Source organism: Rhinatrema bivittatum, chromosome 3 (genome assembly GCF_901001135.1).
Source record: "Rhinatrema bivittatum chromosome 3, aRhiBiv1.1, whole genome shotgun sequence".
NCBI lineage: Eukaryota > Metazoa > Chordata > Amphibia > Gymnophiona > Rhinatrematidae > Rhinatrema > Rhinatrema bivittatum.
The window spans coordinates 519,115,600-519,135,534 of NC_042617.1; the positions used below are offsets into that span (position 1 = coordinate 519,115,600).

General features: G+C 42.3%; 1 protein-coding gene across 1 annotated transcript in view; it reads left to right on the top strand.

The window, feature by feature from the left end:
- Positions 1-19,935, top strand: part of SCARA5 (scavenger receptor class A member 5) — a 590,798-nt gene that overhangs the window by 551,068 nt on the left and 19,795 nt on the right. Inside the window, exon 8 of the mRNA XM_029596225.1 lies at positions 9,998-10,198. Within this exon, the coding sequence (XP_029452085.1) occupies positions 9,998-10,198 (201 nt within the window). The remainder of the gene's footprint in view (positions 1-9,997; positions 10,199-19,935) is intronic.

Genomic DNA, 19,935 nt, shown 5'->3' on the forward strand with positions numbered 1-19,935 from the left:
TTTTACTAGCATGTTTGTATCCATTTTATTTGTTGTGTTTTCTCAGTAGAACAGACATTGGTGGTAAACTACTGTCTTTTCATAAGAAGGGCTATTGCATCTGATAGTATGGAGAGTTTTTGTTGCTTTTACTGAGATGACACCAGAACCAGAATATCTTTTTTGTATGGTGAGCTGTACGGGTAATGCCCTAGTTTTGCTCACCACCCATTGTTGGGGGTCAGGGGAGGGGTGGGGAAGGAGTTCCTATGGATGCAGAGTGTATGTTTACATTTAGCCCTGTGATGGTCATGTGTTTAGTGTATCACACATGTGAGAACCATCTGTCAGGTGTGTCCTGACAGAAAAAAGGTTGAGAACCATTAGTCTGTAAAATCCTCCTTCTATTTCTCATTTCTCTCCCTCCCATGATAGAATATAATAGCAAAGTTTGGTGGTCTCTTGTGACCAAGGGCTCTTTAATGGATTTGTTGCTACAGCTTTTCTTGTTTAAATAGTTAGAGATCTTTCTGGAAAAAAAAAAGTTAACCACATCTTTAGTCAGATACCAGATTACATAATTCCTTGAAATGTATTCTGTGGTCTGGCTAAGGCACTCGTTTTATTTCGCACATTCATAAATACATCAATTATAAAAAATAATTCTTTGTTTTACTAGGCCATAACCAATAAAATCTAACTTAAATTTAAATTTGAGACTCAAGAAAGCAACAGGCAGCAGAAAAACAAATCAAAATGTTATAAATAAAACAGAATAACTATATAATTTAATCTTTGACAAGCTGTGTTAAAGTATTTTGTTGTCCAAAACTACGGTATATTCTTTCAGTGAAATAAGTTGTTAATCCATATACTAATATGGAGCTCACCCCATTTGGGTGGACACTGTATTAGGGCACCTCATATTGCCCTCCACATAAGATTTAGGTATCCTTGGCAGCCAAATTTCTGGGATATTCTGAGAGACTCCTGAACTGGTTGCTACCTCTCCCAACTTCCAGCTCCCCCCTGCCAGCCCTCCTAGCTCAGGCAGTGCCATCTCAGGTCCTAGGATGGAGGCTGCATGCAGTTGTCCAACCAACCTTTTTTTTTTTGTTATAGAGGTAGGATGGCAGCGGCGTCAGCTGCTGCAGAGTCAATGGTCTGTGCCGTACGGAGTGACCAGAGAATGTGTGGACATAACAGGCCTTTAGGACAAGTCACCTGCTCTCCACAGCACTACTGGTTTTAATAACTCTGTTTTAACTGTAGGAACTGCTTCCTTCTAGACTGTGTTACTCAAGTCACATCAGGAAATACATATATCTGTTGCCTACAAAACAATCTAGCTTTATATTGACAAAACTTTAGTAAAACCAGATTCTTATCTTGCTCTAATGAAAAAGAAACCACTAGTGTAGCTCTTGTAGGTTTATCATCTATGGGCGATTCTAAGATATCAGATAATGAAGGACTCTCTGGGCATAGAGTTACTAATACCCCTTCAACAGGGGCAATCACGCTCCTATATTTAGGAACATACTATAAATCTGATAAGACGGGGATGAGAAGAATTTCTGAAAGATATTTCTTAACATTTCATAGGCTGATAATAACCTAGTCATAGCAAAGTTTAAGATACTCAAGTTTTTCCCTCTATACTGATTCTCTATGTTTTCCAAACAAGAATAAAACACCAAATTATCCTTAATATGCGCTTTAATTAGAGATCGATCGATATTGTTTAACCAAGTGTCCTGTTCCTGCAATTTGAACCTGGTATCTTCAGTGATTTAATTTAATTGCTGGATAGAATTAGAGACTTTAATTCACTTTAATTACTGCCTTCCAAATATCTAACATTGTAATGTCCATACATTCACTCTCAACATCAAATATACTAGAGAGTTTCAACACAACTAGTAATGGAGCTTTTATCTGTTGAAAAATATTTCCACTTCCTTGCAACGAAGACTCTAAAATGTTCATAGCTGATTCAGGCCCAGCTTCAAAGACAGATAATATAGAGGAAACAACCCGGGGTAAAATTAACTCTCCCAGGACACCCGAGGCAGAATTCTGTCCTGGTAAACTGGGAAAAACAAGTGTGGTAACAGATGACGGTTGAGGAGGGGTAAATGCATACCTGATCTCAGAGGCACCTGAATCTGAGGAGGCCTCATTGCTTCTGTCCATAATAGTATTAGCTGATACATGAGTTGATCCATGGGACCTTGAGCAGTGACAGAGAGAATAACACCGACATGCTCTTTCGTTTCCTACCCATTTGAAATCCTTAAAGAAGGAGAAAAAGAAACCAAGCTATGCGCCAGCAGCTGGGCACCATTGCAGCCTCACTCTTACGGGCCCAGTTGCCTCAGGACCTCTGCCGTCAGCAGGACTTGCAGCAGGTAGGGGGGAAGGGCAGCTTACCGCTGCCGGACTCTCCAGCTCTCCTCCTCTCTCTCGCCCCTGTTCTATTACCTTTTTCTGACCAAATTCGTCATAGCTGTGAGAAGTCTCCTATTGAAAACAACGAGGTCAACATCGAAAGCTTTTGAGCAGGTAACATTTTAAGTTATGCATGAAAGAAGGAGCTTTCAATATTTTCCCAGCTCAACGCATACATTTTGTGCGCATAACGTTTTTGGGACACAAAAGGTATATGCACAAAAATGCATCTCAGCGGAGGTATTCTGAGGCCCTCACTTTTTCTTTTGTCTGAAAATATCACTTATAGTCTGATGACTTAAAATTTTCCATTTCCTCTATTATTTAACCCAAAATTCTAGTGAAATTCACTTAAAACTCAGGCATTCTAATCAACTTCCAGAGAGAGTGAAGTTATGCACAGGTATGATATTATGTAAAAGATAAACCTTACGGTATGAAAAGCCCACCTTCACAAAACTAGCAAAGTATATATAAAAGAAAAAAGGAGCCCTGGGAGGAATTCATGATGCCATCAACCCGGATGGACACATCCATTTGAGCTCTCAAATCTGTGTCCCTAATGTCCCTTTTATTCTTTTTTGATGTCCTTAATTTTTATTAGCAAGAAACAAAAGTGCAAAAAAAGGATTTATCCCACAGCAACTCCAGCAGCTGTAGGAGGTACACTTGACTCCTGTGTCTCTCTGGCTGCAGGTTCTTAATCAGATCCAGATTAGGAGAGACTCCCAGTACTGCTGTTATGGCACTTTCAGGCGATTCTGGTCTTTCACTCATTCACCACCACTGCCCAAAGGGGTCTTACATATCAAAAAGACAGAGTCAGCAGAAAATAACTGCCAGCAGATCTGCAGTCCTTCGGCCAGTGGATTCTCTGATGCAGGATGGGAGGGTAGGGGGCAAAGATCTGGGAACCCTGTTAGGAGCATGTGCACTGCCAGCACAGCTTGAGTTACAGTCCTTGTAAGAAGAGCAAGCAACACTGTAAAACATTTGTAAAGCTCCCCTAAAAAGTGGAATTCTGGCCCCTGTCCAGCTTCTACATGCAGGGGCATCTCAGATCAAGATGGCAGCCAAGTCAGCATCTTTAGAAGAAGTTGTTGCATCCCTGGATTGAACGGAAGAAATGTTATCTAGTTCTGTTTCACAGCTTTGTTCCTTCACATCTCAGGCCTCTCTTAAGTTCCAGGAGTACGAGGAGGAACTGAATCATCGTATTATTCAGTGTGGGGTAGATTTTCAAATAGCGCGAATTGGCCTACTTTTGCTGGCGCATCAGGCGCAAGCAAAAGTAAGCTGGATTTTAGTAGATACGCGCGGAGCCGCGCGTATCTGCTAAAAACCTGGATCGGCGCGCGCAAGGCTATTGATTTTGTATAGCCGGCGCGCGCCGAGCCGCGCAGCCTACCCCCATTCCCTCCGAGGCCGCTCCGAAATAGGAGCGGCCTCGGAGGGAACTTCCTTTTGCCCTCCCCTCACCTTCCCCTCCCTTCCCCTACCTAACCCACCCACGCGGCCCTGTCTAAGCCCCCCCCTTACCTTTGTCGGGGGATTTACGCCTCCCAGAGGGAGGCGTAAATCCCCGGGACGCGACCTGGGACACGACCTGGGAGCGGGTACGGAGGGCGTGGCCACGCCCGCGGACCGCCCCGGGCCGTAGCCACGCCCCCATACCCGCCCCCAAAACGCTGCCGACACGCCCCGAAAACGCCGCTGCGCTCGGTCACGCCCCCGACACGCCCCCCTCCGGGACTTACGCGAGTCTCGGGGCTCTGCGCGCGCCGGTAGGCCTATGTAAAATAGGCTCACCGGCGCGCAGGGCCCTGCTCGCCTAAATCCGCCCGGATTTGGGCGGATTTAGGCGAGCAGGGCTCTGAAAATCCGCCCCTTAAGTTTTTGTCTACTCTTTATTTTTTTTTTTGTATATATCTTTATTGGTTATTCAAAATATACAACAAACTTTGACCTTTTACAACTGTGTTTTCGCAGAACATCCCCCCCCCCCCCATGAAAAACCTTAGTATTCAAGGAGTCAAGGGACATAAAAGTGCGAGGAGTCCAGGGACTTAAGAGAATCCTTTTTTTTTTTTTTTTTTTTCCGTCCCGGGAATCGCCAGTTCGGCCCCATGTTGGCTGCTGTAACAGTTCATTTTGGTGCCTGTAGGTCATTGGAGTTGTGTCTTCCTTGGCATAGAACCGGCGAAAACTGTGGACTCAGGCATCTGGTAAAAAACCCACCTTCGGGGCCAAATACTCTGTAAAACCTGCCCAGATGGAATGAATGAGTACAGACCTCTTTGGAGTGTGTTTTGTGAGTAGGGCATGTTCCATAGAGCATAAAAGCACCAACTTTCGAAACCAATCTTCATGATTAGGTCTATCTGTTTTTATCCAATTCTTTAGTATGATTTGTTTACCCACCAGACCCGCTCGCATGATAAATAAGAGATCGGCGGTGTAGAGATGTGGATGTGTCGACTCCGCCATCCCAAACAGCCATAAATTTGGGTTTGGTGGTAACTTCTTCCCCAGAATGGTGGAGCATGTATGGCTTATATGCATCCAAAAAGAAGCGATCACCTTACATTCCCAAAAACAATGGAAAAAAGTGCTGTCCTGGCTTGCACATTTTGGGCATTGGGGTGACTGTGCAATCTTCATTTTGTGGGCTCGAGTCGGGGTAATATAACACATCCATAGAAATCTGTACTGCGTTTCTTGCATACAAATATTCTCAGAGATCATGTGCATATCAATAAAACATTTTTCAAATTCAACGTACGTTAATGAAAACAAAGCCCATACCTGCCATCGGGGGTATAGGATTTTTAATGGGCGTGCATCAACATATTCCGTTATTTCTTTGTATAAGTGGGAAACTGAAGGTTTTACTCTCCCCCCGTTGTCTACTCTTTAAATCTTTGCAGAATTACAAGATGGCTTGTGTATATGAACCATAGACTTGAAACTTTGTAAAAATTGGCTAGATGCAGGAACTTGAAATGATTAATTTCCCTAAATGGAAGCTGAGTTCACCATATAAAGCATGGAGAAAGTAACTTCCGCTTGTGAACAGAGTGTGTTTTGTTCCTGCTGCCAAGAGAGTACCTTTTTTAATAAGGAAGGTGATCCTGAACCTTTGGTTTCAGTGGACAGTGTGGATGTTATAGGTCTCCTGGAATCATCACAAGAAGAAGTGGTAGGGACGGGAGGGAGGCCTTGATAGTGGGTTTCATATTAGAGATGAATCAAGATCTAGTTCTGTAATTGTATTTTATATTTATTTATTTATTTATTTATTAGCTTTTATTTATCGACATTCGTGGGTACATCATACCGGATTACGATATAACTGAAGGAGGAAATTACAAAAAACCAGGGTGGGGGAGAGGGAGCAGATAGGAAGAGAGAAGGGGCGAGAGAAGAAAGGGAAAAAACAGGAAGAGGAGAAAAGGAACAGTACCTGATGGAAAACAACAGAAGAACATAATAAGTAGCATTGCAAATTATACACTCAATAAGGGACTGTGTATAACCTTATACACTGTGGATAACCTTATATAAATTATACACTCCAAAAAGTATTATATACAATAGTATACATTATCTTTAACTAGTACATACAGGAGACACTATATATGACATTACAAATTATGCGTCAGAAAGGCAACTATATATAGACTAGCAGGGTTGCTATAGGGAAAAGTAAGGTTTAAAGGATAGCGGAGGGGGTAAATAAAAGGGATATAAAAGGGTTACTATAGGGAAAAAGGTAGGGTTTAAGGACAGGGGAAGGGGGAAAGGGGTATAAAAGGGGGTATATAAGGAGGTGCAGAGAAACGGGAGCCAAAACAGAGTATAAATAAAGGAATAAAGGAGAAGGCTATGAGTATGTTAATGACAAGGGCTCTTTCTCTGAAGGAGTAGAGGGAGCAGGGGGACTACGTAGGATCCGGATCAGGGTAGGCCATTTTAAAGAGCCAAGTTTTAACCCCTGTTTTGAATTTCCGAATGCATGGTTCTAGTCGGAGCTCAAGTGGCATAGTGCTCCAGAGGGAGGGGCCTGCAATGGATAGGGTTCTTTCTCTGGTGGAAGTGTGGTGAGCACATTTAAGGGAAGGGGTGTAGAGGGTTCCTGAAAGTGCGGTTCTAATAGGACGATTGGAGGAGCGGAATTGAAGAGCATCCTCAAGCCAGGAGTGAATGTTTTTCCTGATTTATCAAGATCTATTCAAGATATAAGGAAAAGTTTCTTCTGCTTAAGAGCTAGTTTTTAGAGATTAGCACTACTTTTTTCATAAAAATTCTCATGTAAATGTTTAGTTGAATATCAAGGTAATAGATACATATTCTATGCGAGTTTGCATTTTGAAAAAGTTTTATGGGATAAAGTGCGGAATGGATGAATTTACTCTTCCTAGTCACCTGAATATATACAACTGTAGATGTGGCTAAGATAGGTAATATCCATGGGGTTTTGTTTAATATTGTATGATTTCTTATTATTTCATAATATTCCAGTCCACTTAAGGGTCTTGAGTCAGTAACTTGTATGCTAGCTATAGTTATTTTATTTCCATTTGGTGATTGTTTTCTTTTGACAAATTCTGACTTTTCTTTCAGTTGCATTATCTATGCTATTGTAAATATTCTTTCATAAATAAAATATTAAAAAAAGAAAAGAAAAGAAAAGAAAGACGGTGGGTGGGAGGGAGGTTAGATGGGTGGAAATTCAAATTAAGGTTCAGTTTCAAAGCAGCAGATTCTATATAGCCAAAATAGAGTACATTCAAAGAAAAATACAAAAAATCCAGCACAAATGAAAAAGGGCAGAGTAGGTTAACCAGCAAGAGACTTTCAAAAGATATAATCAGAAACATTCTAGCAAATTGCAGAGCAATTGACAGAATCTGGATGCAGACATTTCCTCCATAGCCCCCCACCAAGGACTAAGTCCCGGAGTCTGATAATCCTGTCCCAGGAATGTGAGCATGCATCAGACTGAAGCTGCAGGGTACACCTGGGGTCTCCTTTTGTGCTTGATCAGCAGTGGGTAAGCTGGTCCAACAGTGTTCAAAGAGCTCGCTGTGACTCATGTGCCATCTTGGACGAGCCCCAAGAAATCACTCTTCAAGATTGCATTGACATGCGGCGGCTTGGGTTCTGATATGAGTGCTAACAGTTTTTGAAAACAGTAACATATATTTTGGTTTTCTGAGCAACGTGTCTGACTTACATCATGTTATAGTGTGTGCCAAGTTGTGTACATCATTAGTTCTCTTGAAGAAGGTGCATTTCTTTAAACTACATGCTTTTGGTAATTATTTGCTGCAGTCATACAGAGGAAGCCCAGACTATTCTGAACTGAAGCTAGTTATGTCATTTATTTATTTGGATTTGTTTCTTGTCACGATCTACCCAGTGCTCAGACCGAGCTACAATCTACCCATAATGGGTCAATACATAAAACAAGAAAATGAAGGAGAAAAACTGAGTGTAAAAAGACAAGAAAATAGAAAAATTGCCCTAGGTGCAACTTTCAAAAGCACACAATAAATCACTTTATAAAGGGATAAAAACTTCAGATGCCTGATCTCAGCAATAACCACCTGTAACAGGCAATTTTTGGCATCATCATTAGAAAAAACCTCCTTAGTAAAAGTGGTATATGTACATTTGTTTTTGGATATATATATATATATATTGTAAGCAACAAAATTCTTTAAAACATTTGAAACAAGTGTCACAACTTGATTGTAAATCCTGCATTAGCAAACCATTTTATATTGAAGGACTTAACTTGAAATTAAATGTCCATGTGCCTGTTCAGCTCCGACTTCAGCCATCCCATCTGATGCTATCAGCGTTTCGCCCCATCAAGGCTGTGTCAGGGAAAAACTCTCAAAATGGCACTTGGTATCATGACAAATTGTGCAAAGTTTTAAACACCACGTTTCTTGCTTGTGCTGGCTGCCATGCTTGAAAAAACAGCTGTGTTTGTTCTACTATTTCCAGAAATTACTGCTTGTTAGAAAGGAGGGCTGAGGAGATCAAGCTATGGCTCCTCGGATGCCTTTTGATTTTCTTGATGTATCTCATGTTCTAGAAAAGAAAGATTAAGAAGCTACCACGGTTTCAAGGCTTCTTGTGAATTTTGTATTAGAGCCAGACATGAACTGGGTAATGAAGTTGTTTTTTCACTATAAGAATTTTTTATTTTTGAATTCTATGGTCTATATTTTACTTAGTGTAGCAAAGGCTACACAAAGGATAAGGAAACAATTTTTCCATATGTGGCCCCAGGAGTTATGACTTGGAACCATGTTTTAGTTTAAAAAAAACCTTGTAAATGAGTTATTAAATGTCAAGTGATAAAATGCATTTTTATGAGTCTCCTTAGCTTACTGCTTTTATGAGTGCTAGGTTTAAACCATCTGGAGAGTCCTTAGTCACTTCTCCCAACTCATTTTTTTTTGTAATATTTTGACTTGTAGATCCATTATTTGACTCTTGCATATTGCTTCAAAAATCTTTTTTGACTTAACTCTTTCTCTTTAGTGTATTGGTTCATCTCCTTGGTTGCTGGCCGCTTGAATTATGTTCTTGATATGCAGTTTTTTCTTGTTATATTTTATTTCATTCATGCTGTTTATTATGCAAGATTTATTCTTTGTTATATTAAATGAAAAGATCAATAACCAAATCAAAAAATAAAAAGAACCAAAGCTGCCTCTTCCATGGTTTAAGGTTGTGATTTAGTTTTTTACCACTTTCCAGACTGTATGCCTGGGTATCTCAAGGAATGTTTGTCTCCCTCTCTTTCTCACACTCACACACAGCTACTTATTGGCCAATAGAGTCCCTCACAGTTGTGACAGTTATCTTCCATCCCTCCCTTTCTAGCCAAACTGGTTAGTAAGTGTGTTACTTTTATTAATATGCAGGTTCTTTTTATTGTTAAGAATTTTATTTATTAATGGTGCCTTGTAATCTTATTGAGGGAAAAAGGCACTTTAACAACTAAAATGGATTAAACTGAATACTGAACCTAAGAGCAAAATCTGTGGCATAGCGCTGAACTTTATGGGGGCCATTTTCAAATAGCAAGTGTATCTATAAGGTGCACAGCTAATCTTAGCATGTATATTTTATGTTCATTTGAGAAGTAAGTACCCAGGTAGTTTGAAAATTAGTGTATCCAATGGTTGCTACTTCGCTACATTGTATTGGCTTCCGTTTTGCTAAAATCGCATTTATACTTTTAGAAATGTTTTGTACGCAGGCTGTTTTACTCCCTCGGTGTAAACGCGCCCCCGGGAATGCCCCCTTGCAATCCAGCTAAAGGTTTGCATGCTGTGGAAGCCTGTGTGCATTTTTAACCAGCCAGAGGAGATGAGTTTCCAGACAGGGCAATCTAGGCACATGAATCTGTATTAACCCTGCTAGATTGCTTTATTTGTACATAATGCATTGAAAGCCATTGCAGACATTGTTCGCATATACATTATACAAATCAGTGCCCCTGAAGATGAAATCAGGCCCAGAAGATTTTTTTTTCTTTTTCCAGGTCCCTCTGCCGTGGAAGAGGGCGTGATTCGACTGGTAAACGGATCGGGCCCTCACGAGGGCCGGGTGGAGGTGTTTTACGACAAGCGGTGGGGAACGGTGTGTGACGACGGCTGGGACAAGAAGGATGGAGATGTTGTGTGCAGGATGCTGGGGTACAAAGGTGCTGAAGAGGTGTACAGGACTGCAAGGTTTGGGCAAGGTAAGGAATGTCAACCGTATCTCAGCAACAAAGAGAAGAACAGGGGAACGATGAATGATTATTGTTCAAGCTTTGTCAACCCCATCTTGCCTTGTCAATAAATAGAGAAATGAAAATCAGGACTGTAACTGAAAAGAAATGGTAAAACTATAGTAGAGATGTGTATCGTGTGATCGATCGTCTTAATGATCGATTTCGGCTGGGGGGGAGGGAATCGAATCGTCGCGGTTTTGTTTTTGTAAATATCGTGTAAATCGTAAATCGGGGAGGGCGGGAAAACCGGCACACTTAAACATCCCTAAAACCCACCCCGACCCTTTAAAATAAATCCCCCACCCTCCCGAACTCCCCCCAAATGTCTTAAATTACCTGGGGTCCAGTGGGGGGTCCCGTTGTGATCTTCCACTCTCGGGCCACGGGTGCGTTGATAGAAAATGGCGCCGGCCGTACGGCCATTTTGCAAAATGACGCCAGCCGTACGGCAACACGATTCGAGTGCAGGAGGTCGTTCCCGGACCCCCGCTGGACTTTTGGCAAATCTTGTGGGGGTCAGGAGGCTCCCCCAAGCTGGCCAAAAGTCCCTGGGGGTCCAGCGGGGGTCCGGGAGCGATCTCCTATGCTCGTGACGTCGGGGAACGCACCCGTGGCCTGAGAGTGGAAGATCACAATGGGACCCCCCCACTGGACCCCAGGTAATTTAAGACATTTTGGGGGGGTTCGGGAGGGTGGGGGATTTATTTTAAAGGGTCGGGATGGGTTTTAGGGATGTTTTAGTGTGCCGGTTTTCCCGCCCTCCCCCTTCCCCTCTCCCTTCCCCCGATTTACGATTTTTGACGATAAATCGGGGGAATTCCTATTAAATATCGCCTCTAACGATTTTTGATGATTTAAAATATATCGGACGATATTTTAAATCGTCAAAAAACAATTCACATCCCTAAACTATAGGTCTCTTAAAATATGAAAGACGATTTCTTTTTCCTCTGTATATCATCTACTGCCCACCTCCTTTCTCATTCACTCATATATGCAAACACACAGACACAAAGGGATCTCAACTTTTAAAAAGTTGTAATAAAAATATAATTATTTTTTTATGATGGGAAAAGAGGTATAGGATCCCTCTTGGAGGCCTATTCATTGAAGTTTGCTATGCATGCTAAGGCAGCTCAGTGTGCAGAACAAAAAGGAGCATGTTATATTTGCTATGCTGGTCTGAAAAAGATATTGGTGTCTGCACACATGTAAACGAAGGAACGTCGGATGCAAATGAGACTTCAGCAGGAATGTGCTAAATAGCATGGGAGTCTCTCCTCCATCCACTATTTTGCATACACTCACTAAGTAGGTTCCTCTCTTTTAGGGAAAGAAAGTAGTATACAATCCTAAAATAGAACTAGAAATAAGTTCTAAAATTATTGAACTAGGTGTTAACTTATTAGTATGCATGCTATTTACAGAATGTATCTAACACTGGGGATTATTAATGGAGGAGGTGGGCAGAGCTTGGAGCTCTCTGAGTAGAACCTGGAGACTCTGGGATTTTATTCAGATGACTGGGCCTCTGGAGACATGGCCAAGAAAGTCCTGACTCTACCCGTCAGCGGCACGGATCTATCCCCACCTCTTGCTCTTCCTCCTGCTTGTACCCATTCAGTGCAGGAGGTGCTTGTCTCGTGCATTGAATGGGTAAAGGCCGGCCCAGATTTAGGTGTAGGAAACCTAGGCAAGTGCCTAAGAGTGCCTGATTTTGAAGGCACCAAATATCCAGGCCAAAGTGGAGCTTGCTTGTGCTTTTGACCATGCGCCAGCACAGTTTCAAAAGACTTCCACCATGGCTCTTTGCCTATGGGCACCAAAATCTTAAATCCGGCCCTGGATACAGACCGCAGGACCTCAGTAGCTCACAAGTTAGAAAATAGCCGAGTCCCTGTGGGCCGACGAACATAAGCACATGTGCGCCAGTTTGAAAGTTACAGACTTCGCATGTTCTGTGCTCCTGTTCATACCAACCTGATTAACTTGAACTAGGATAAATCACAATGACATGAAGATTCAAGTGGATATCGGCAGCAGTGGCTCCAACCCAGCACTTCCTTCTTTGGCAGCATCGGATCTGGCACAGCACCCCTCTGGGCCTTGCGCTGGCTGGATTTTGCTGCTTCTAAAATGATGGCACTCAAGGCTACTGCCTAGTTTGTCTAATGGAAGCACCGGCCCTGGCAACATTGGAATAATTAATATTAACATTAATTTATATGATGAACAGATGGATGCAAGCTTCCTCTAGAGCAGTGGTTCTCAACCCTGTCCTGGGGACCCCCCCAGCCAGTTGGGTTTTCAGGATATCCACAATGAATATGCATGAGAGAAAATTTGCATACACTGCCTCCATAATATGCAAATTTTCTCTCATGCATATTCATTGTGGATATCCTGAAAACCCGACTGGCTGGGGGGGTCCCCAGGACAGGGTTGAGAACCACTGCTCTAGAGGCCTAAGACTGTACATTGATTACAGTGCAGTACTGATATCACAGCACACTGTAATGTAGTACAATGACAGCTCAAAAGTCAGTATCAGACAGGAAGAGAGATACTGGAGCTGGAGGAAACAGAAGAAAAGCAGGAGGAAAGATGAGAAAAAGGAACTTGTAGGAAGATAGGAATTCTGCACAGCAAACTTCCAGGAAGGGAAGACAAAGAACTTTAACATGGGAACATAGCAGAAGATGGTACATAAAGGACCAATTGCCCTGTCCAGGTGAGATCCTTTATCTCTGGTTTTCTAGTACTTTGGGTAGATTTCCATACATATACCAACAACCGTGGCCAGCTACCCCCACCCCCCATCACGTCCTTTACCCCACCTCTCAACCATTTTCCTGCCATTGCTATGCCGAGCAAGCACGTACAGAGTCTGCTAAAATGCTGGCCTCCGTCAGCACTGCTTCTCGGGCCAGTCCAATACCCTGGCCCCCTTCATTGTCTTACTATAAGCAATCCACAAAGATAACAAAATTAGGGCCTCATTTACTAAACATTTTATCCCATAGACACAGATTGGGGAAAAAAAGCCTTAGTAAAGCAGGCCCATAGTGAGGCTGCATGTCCAAAACATCTGGCTTCCACATGCTCATTTATCCTTGGGTTTTTACCATGGTTGCTCTGTATGGGTTATCCTGGCCTTCTTGAAAGCCAGTTCTGTCTCATCTATTTTAAAAATTACATATCCAATAATGGATTAGATATTGGCAGCAATGCAGGCTTCTCTACTTTCAGTCTCATGTTCTGTGATGTCACAAGAAGACCTCATTTTAATGTCCAGAGTACATGGTTGCCTATACTTAATCCCTTATATTAAGGCTGCACAAAATAAGAACACATGTTTTTATTCTTTATGTATTTATAAAAGCTTCTATTCCACCTTCCTGAACGTTAATTGAATGCCTGAGATGATTTACATAAAGTACCCCTGCAAGCCACCTAAAATACAATAAATACACACAATAACAATTCACATTAAAAACAACCTCCATCATGCTAACATCTCATTACTCCCTTACATGCCAAAAAGGGGAAGGGCTACAGTGTATAAAGCTGATGTATCATTTCAGCTGGTTAGGAGTCCCAAGCACATACAATTACAATTATCTCTACACGACCTTACCGCCCACACCACAATTCACTCTGCAATAAGCATTAGCATTCAGTCCAGTTCTAGGAATAAGCAGGCCTCAACCTTTTTCTTAATCTTTAGGAAATTATTCTCCTGAAAAGTTTATTCCACAGCTTGGGAGCTACCACAGAGAAGGATCTTACTGTAAAATGAGTCGATTTTATAACCTGAGCTGTAGGGACTTGGGGCAAGTGCCCCCACACTCAAACGCAGCTTCCTGCCAGAGACATATTAGTTGATTCCATTCTTTATATAGGAAGGTCCCTTCCCCTGCAAAACCTGGATGGCAAAGACCAGAGGTTTTCATTTTTCCCTTTCTACTATCAGCAGCCGTTGCAGCAAGAGGGTGCACACTTGCCTTCCTAGCACATCTGGCTACAAAGTCTACAAAATCTGCAGCCTTTTGACTGATTTCCCAGGTAACCCAACATAAAAAGTATTGCACTAATTAATTTAGTGATAGAATACGAAACTGACAAAATAAAAAACAAAACAGAAATAGTATCTAGAGAGTGAGACAGGAAATTGCTCATGTAAAGGATATTTCATTGATGGACCGAGTGTATCGGAGGGCTTGAAGGATTGCAGATTCTGTTACCCCCTTTTGTCCTCTCCCCATCAATAATATTTGCCCGGCAGTAGATTATTTAGCGATCAGTTCCCCAGGAATATGTGCAGTCAAGCTGTCCTATTGCTCAGGTCCTGGGATGAGTGTGGCAAAAAGAGCAGAAAACAAATGAGGAACGGAATAGGTAAAATAAATAACATTTATATCCAAATAAACAATGTGTTAAATGTTTGAATAGCACTAGAAAACCGGGAATGTTATTAGGGTGGCCTGGACCACTGCTGGGTGGAATCCAGTTCCTTCCTCACCCCAGGCTTTAGTTTTTCAAAATATTTGGACAATTGTTATGATCGTGTGCAAACAGATTCCTGGCTGTCCTCCTGCCTGACCCTTTAACCCGGGTTCCTCCTTTCCCCTGCTAACCATAACTCAGTCTGTGCTTGTACAAGCTCTGCGTGTATAACACGCTGGTATTGCTAAATCTTTGCTGAAGATCAGATGTGGCTCCAGTTCCAAAAGGGCTTGAAGATAACCTTGTAAGAATGGGAGTGGTATGCACCGCTGGCTTCTTTCTGTCTTCTCTGGCACAGGCGTTTCATGTTATGTTGCAATAAAGCTGCAGCTAAAATGAATTACACTGAGACTGAAATCATTTCTGTACTGATTTAAAAAAAAAAAAAAAAAATCCCCCACTGTTAAAGTGAATCACTCGGGTTGCCCACGTGTAACCCCAGTGCCCTGCCCTCTAGCTTGCTGGTGGCTGCAGCGAGTTCTTCTACTTATAATGAAAAATATTTCTTTAGGGAACCTTGGGATGTCTCCTTATACTGTACTTTCCTGGGATCACTGGGCGCAGTACAGTTCAACAAAAGCAGGGTGCTCTGCGATGAGGTCCAAAACTCTTTCATTGTTGGAAGAAAACCATAGCAGGATGGCGTGTGAATCTTTGCCTAGCTCTTCTGGTCATTCACACATACGGTATCTCTGCAATGCTGCGCAGTTCCTCCTTTGTTTGCTTACTATTCATACAACTCTAATTGCTTTCTTTCGCAATCCATATACATCAGGATAAAGCTGCAATACTCGCACATCCAACAATGGAACAGCAGCGATAGGTCCCTTCATGAGCTTCCTTACCAGCTTTGCAGTGCTCTTTTGCTAGTGCAGGTAGCATAATCAGCAGCACTTTCAAGTAACTTGGCAAACGCCTATACAGACAGACCCCAAGATCTATTCAGCTGCCTTTGCCACTATGTCAACAGCAGCAGGGATCAAACCAGTGGCCCCCAAGGGCTCAAGACTAGTGGAACCTGCCATAACACCAGAGAGATTCTGGCTCATTGTCAATCCTGTAGGAAACACGAAGCTAAAAAGAATTAAGGAGATGTGCCTTCATAGGCTCCCTATTAGACTACCATTAGTTGTGCCCCAAATTAAGGTCTTGATATAAGACACCATAGCCTGACATACTTTTGCTGGTCTAAACGTCCTTATAGAGTTTGCTCTGTGATACCACTGATTGCCTGGCCTGTTTTCTGCTTGTTCCTGGCTCCTGTTGTCTCCTCTCCTCAGCTCCATTGCTGGTTCTTGCTCCGTTCTGATTTCCTGTTTCCTGTCTGTCTCCTGCTTCTGCTCAGTCATTTTTGGCTGCTGCCTGCACCCAAAGGCCCAACATATGGGGGAATGAGTGCTGCATCAAGCAGAAGAACATCTGTTATAGGGTGCATGGCCTCACTGAGGTATGCCCCTGCTTTCAGCGAAACAGGCTGTGACACAGCCAGGCCTGGATTTGTCACCTGGCACACTAGGCCTGTGCCTAGGGCGGAAGATATCTGGGGGGCGGCAGGCAGAGATTTAAAAAATTCTGCTCCCAGTAGCAAAAAACTCCTCTACCGCCCCACTGATATGTCAGTTCATCATGCTTGCAGCTTGCTTCCCATGGCGACAGCAGCTTCTTTCACACCGGCCCATTTCAGCAGCAGCCAATCCTCTGCCATCAATGGTTCCTCTCACAGCAGCAGTAGAAATGGGCCAGCCTTCTTTTCAGCACAAGCAGTTCATCGTAGGCATTATGATTGCATTCAGGCCCTTTCTCTCACCTTCAGCGGAAAACACATGGCCCACTCCATTCACTGGCTCTGCTGCTTTTCCCACCACTGTTGCAAGGCTTTCCTGTGCTACCGTTTTGCCATTGGCCCCCTCATCATTGAACCGTGACAACAAAAACAAATTGGGGCGTTGCATCCTGCCCCTTATCCCAGGCCAAGGAAAATCTCCTCCAATTCTCCCAGAGCTTCAACAGGCCTCCCACCCAGACCCTGTTCTCCTGAGGCCTTGGGCCCCTGCCTGGATCCCTCCTAACCACCAATGCAAGTTAAAACTTTTCTTTTCACTTATGTGAGTCAGTGAGTTTGCATGTGTGTCACCACGCGTGAGAGTGTGTGTATGTGACTCCGTTAGTATGAATATGACCATGTGTATGTCAGTGAGCATGTGTGTATGTGAGAGTGAGTAAGTAACTATGAGTTTATGTGTGTCATAGGACCATAGTCAATATTGGTAGAAAAAGACCCAAGTGGTCCATCCAGTTTGCCCAGCAATTATTTTTAAGGGTAGTAGTGAAGGAGTGTGAATCTCAGCATGAGCATGCATATGAGTGTGTGTATTTATTTATTTATTAGTTTTTTCTATACCGATGTTCCTGTATACAATACATATCGAACCGGTTTACATGGAACTGAACTGTCGCCTCAGGGGTGTAATACATTATAACATGTTGACATAGAACTTAAGGGAGAACATTCATGAACAAGGTAAACTGAGGCAGGGTACAAAACTATGTACATTCAGGGTATGAATAGGTGATACTGGGTACACAATCAGAGAGAGTATGTAAAGTGATATAGATAATGTCTGTCTCTTCATCAAGTTTTAGCTCTCCGGGTATGAACAGGTGATACAGGGTACACAATCGGAAAGAGTATGAAAAGTGGTGAAAGTGGTGTGGATACCGTCTGTCTCTTCCTCCAGTTTTAACTCTCAGGGAAGGCTTGGGTGAATAGCCAGGACTTTAGCTTCTTTTTGAAAGTTGCTATGCAAGGTTCTTGGCGGAGGTCTGGCGGAAGTTTGTTCCAAAGGAGGGGACCTGCAGTGGACAAAGCTCGTTTCCTCAGTGAAGTTGTAGTCGGGTGGGTGTGCAGCATGTTCTGGTATGCACTTCTGATCGGTCTCTCTGAGGTGTGCTGTTGTAGTTGAAAAGATAGGTTGAGGGGAGAGATGTTGTGTAGAGCCTTGTGAATCATCATGAGTGCTTTAAAGAGTATCCTGAATTTTATAGGCAGCCAGTGAAGGTTCTGAAGGATAGGGGTAATGTGTTCTCTCTTTTTGGTGTTGGTGAGGATTCTAGCCGTCGCATTCTGGGCCATCTGAAGTGGTTTGATGGCGCTGGCGGGCAGGCCCAGGAGGAGAGAGTTGCAGTAATCCAGTTTAGTGTATATTAGTGAGCCTATGAGAATCTCAGTGTGAACATGCATGTGTGTGTGATTAAGTCAGCATGTGTTTGTGTGAGACTTGAGCATGTGTTTGGGTCAGTGAGAGTGTGTGTATGTATGAATCAACATGTGCGAGTCAGTGAACCATCCTCTTCTTGTAGGAATTCCTGCATTCTGTTTGCACACACATCAGTTATAAGCAGGAATGGTGAAGGGAGATGACCCATGCAGACTGCAGAAAATGGTGAGAACTGAGTGTCCCTACAGGTAGGCAGGTACCCTGAGCATTTGCCTAGCATACCCTAAGTGAACATGTGTTTGAAAGAGTCAGTGAGCATATGAATAAAAATGAACATGTGGTGTATTAAGAAAGTGTGTGAGTATATGAGAGAGACAGAGGATAAAATCTGTGAACACCCTCTACCCCTGACTAATCCACAATAATCTCAGCATGATTGGAATCTAAAATCCCAGGTATGGAGAGTGGGGGATTTTTTAAATCCTTTGTTTATTTTAATTATTAGGTGTTTCTTGATATGTTTGCTGTTTTGAAATATGTTATTGGTGTTTATGAAATTTTAAATATTTTTATGAGTTTTTAATTATTGTTTCAATTTGTCAGCTGTTTAGAAATATTTTATTAGTATGGTTTTACTATTATGATTGATGTTTTATTGTTCTTGGTTTTATTATGTTGTATGAGGAAAGGTAATGTTTCTGTTATTCCATTGTTGTACTGCATACAAAGTCTGGCTTTTTGTAATTTCCAGTTCAGTTTTTGTCTGCACATTTCTGTGTATACTTTAAGGTGTCTTTATTCTATATTTGATGAGGATCTATCTGAATTCTGTAAATGTGCCCATGGTGAGGTATTCTGTTAGCATTTAATTTTTGTGTAGAAGTCTATAGCAGCTTGGCTTTGTTTTGTTTCCTAATAGGAGGTGTTTTAGAGCTTGGTGTAATATTTATGGTGTTGCATTTTCATATTCTGTATCATATGATATTATTAATGGCTTTGCTGAGCAGAAGGCTTGACTTAAGCAACTTTAGACATGGGCTACCAATAGGATAAATAAATTGTTTGTTTATAGGGAGACAAGATGGCTGCCCACCGAGATGCGCACATAGAACCTCTCTCTCCGTTTTTCCTCTCTGTATTGGATTACCTTTGCATAATGCCTCACACGAAGTGCAAATCCAGGTTAAGGGAGAACATTACTAGCTCTCTCTCTCTCCTGCCTCTGTTCAACCTCGGATTGAGGAGTTATTTGGTGCAACGCCAACTTCCACTCCCGTTGTGATGGCCACTTCAGAGGTAGTTGATAGGCGTAACTTTCCTCTGCAGATTGAAGAGATCTCTTTCAGCCTGGGAGTGCCAGTTACACCAACTCCTCCTTGTCATGGATTATCAGCCGCGCCAGGATATTTGTCCCCCATAATGGGGGGCCGAGGAGCTTTGACTCTGTTCCATATAATTATGAAGAAAGGAGAGATTTTTCAGCCTTCCCCTTTGTGTCAGCAACTATCGAGAAGGAGCTCCCTGTTTGTGAGGCAGATGGAGCAGCTGCTCCTTCTCTCTCGGCCACGACACCGGCCTCTCCTAGCAGTAATGGCGAGCTATAGTGAGCCGAAGGTCGGTAAACTCGGACTTTTAAAACCTTATATAGTCACAATGGATGTCTTGTGGAATGCATTGGTGACTTTGGAATCCTCCATAATGTCTTTAACAACAGTTGTAATGAATGTTAATATCATTTAATGCATAATGCTAACTTGATTTCCTCTCAAGATACTAAACTTTCATCTTTAGATACCTGTGTTTCATCTCTTGAGAAGATTCAACATCAGTTAGTTCAATCAGATTTGGTAAACCCCAAAAAAATTGAGACTATGGAAAATGCATTACGTTTCCTGAATTTAAGGGTTCTTAATTTTCCTATAATTAAGAAGATTTCTCCAGCGAAGCTCTTCCGTAATTATGTTTATTTCTTTTATTTAA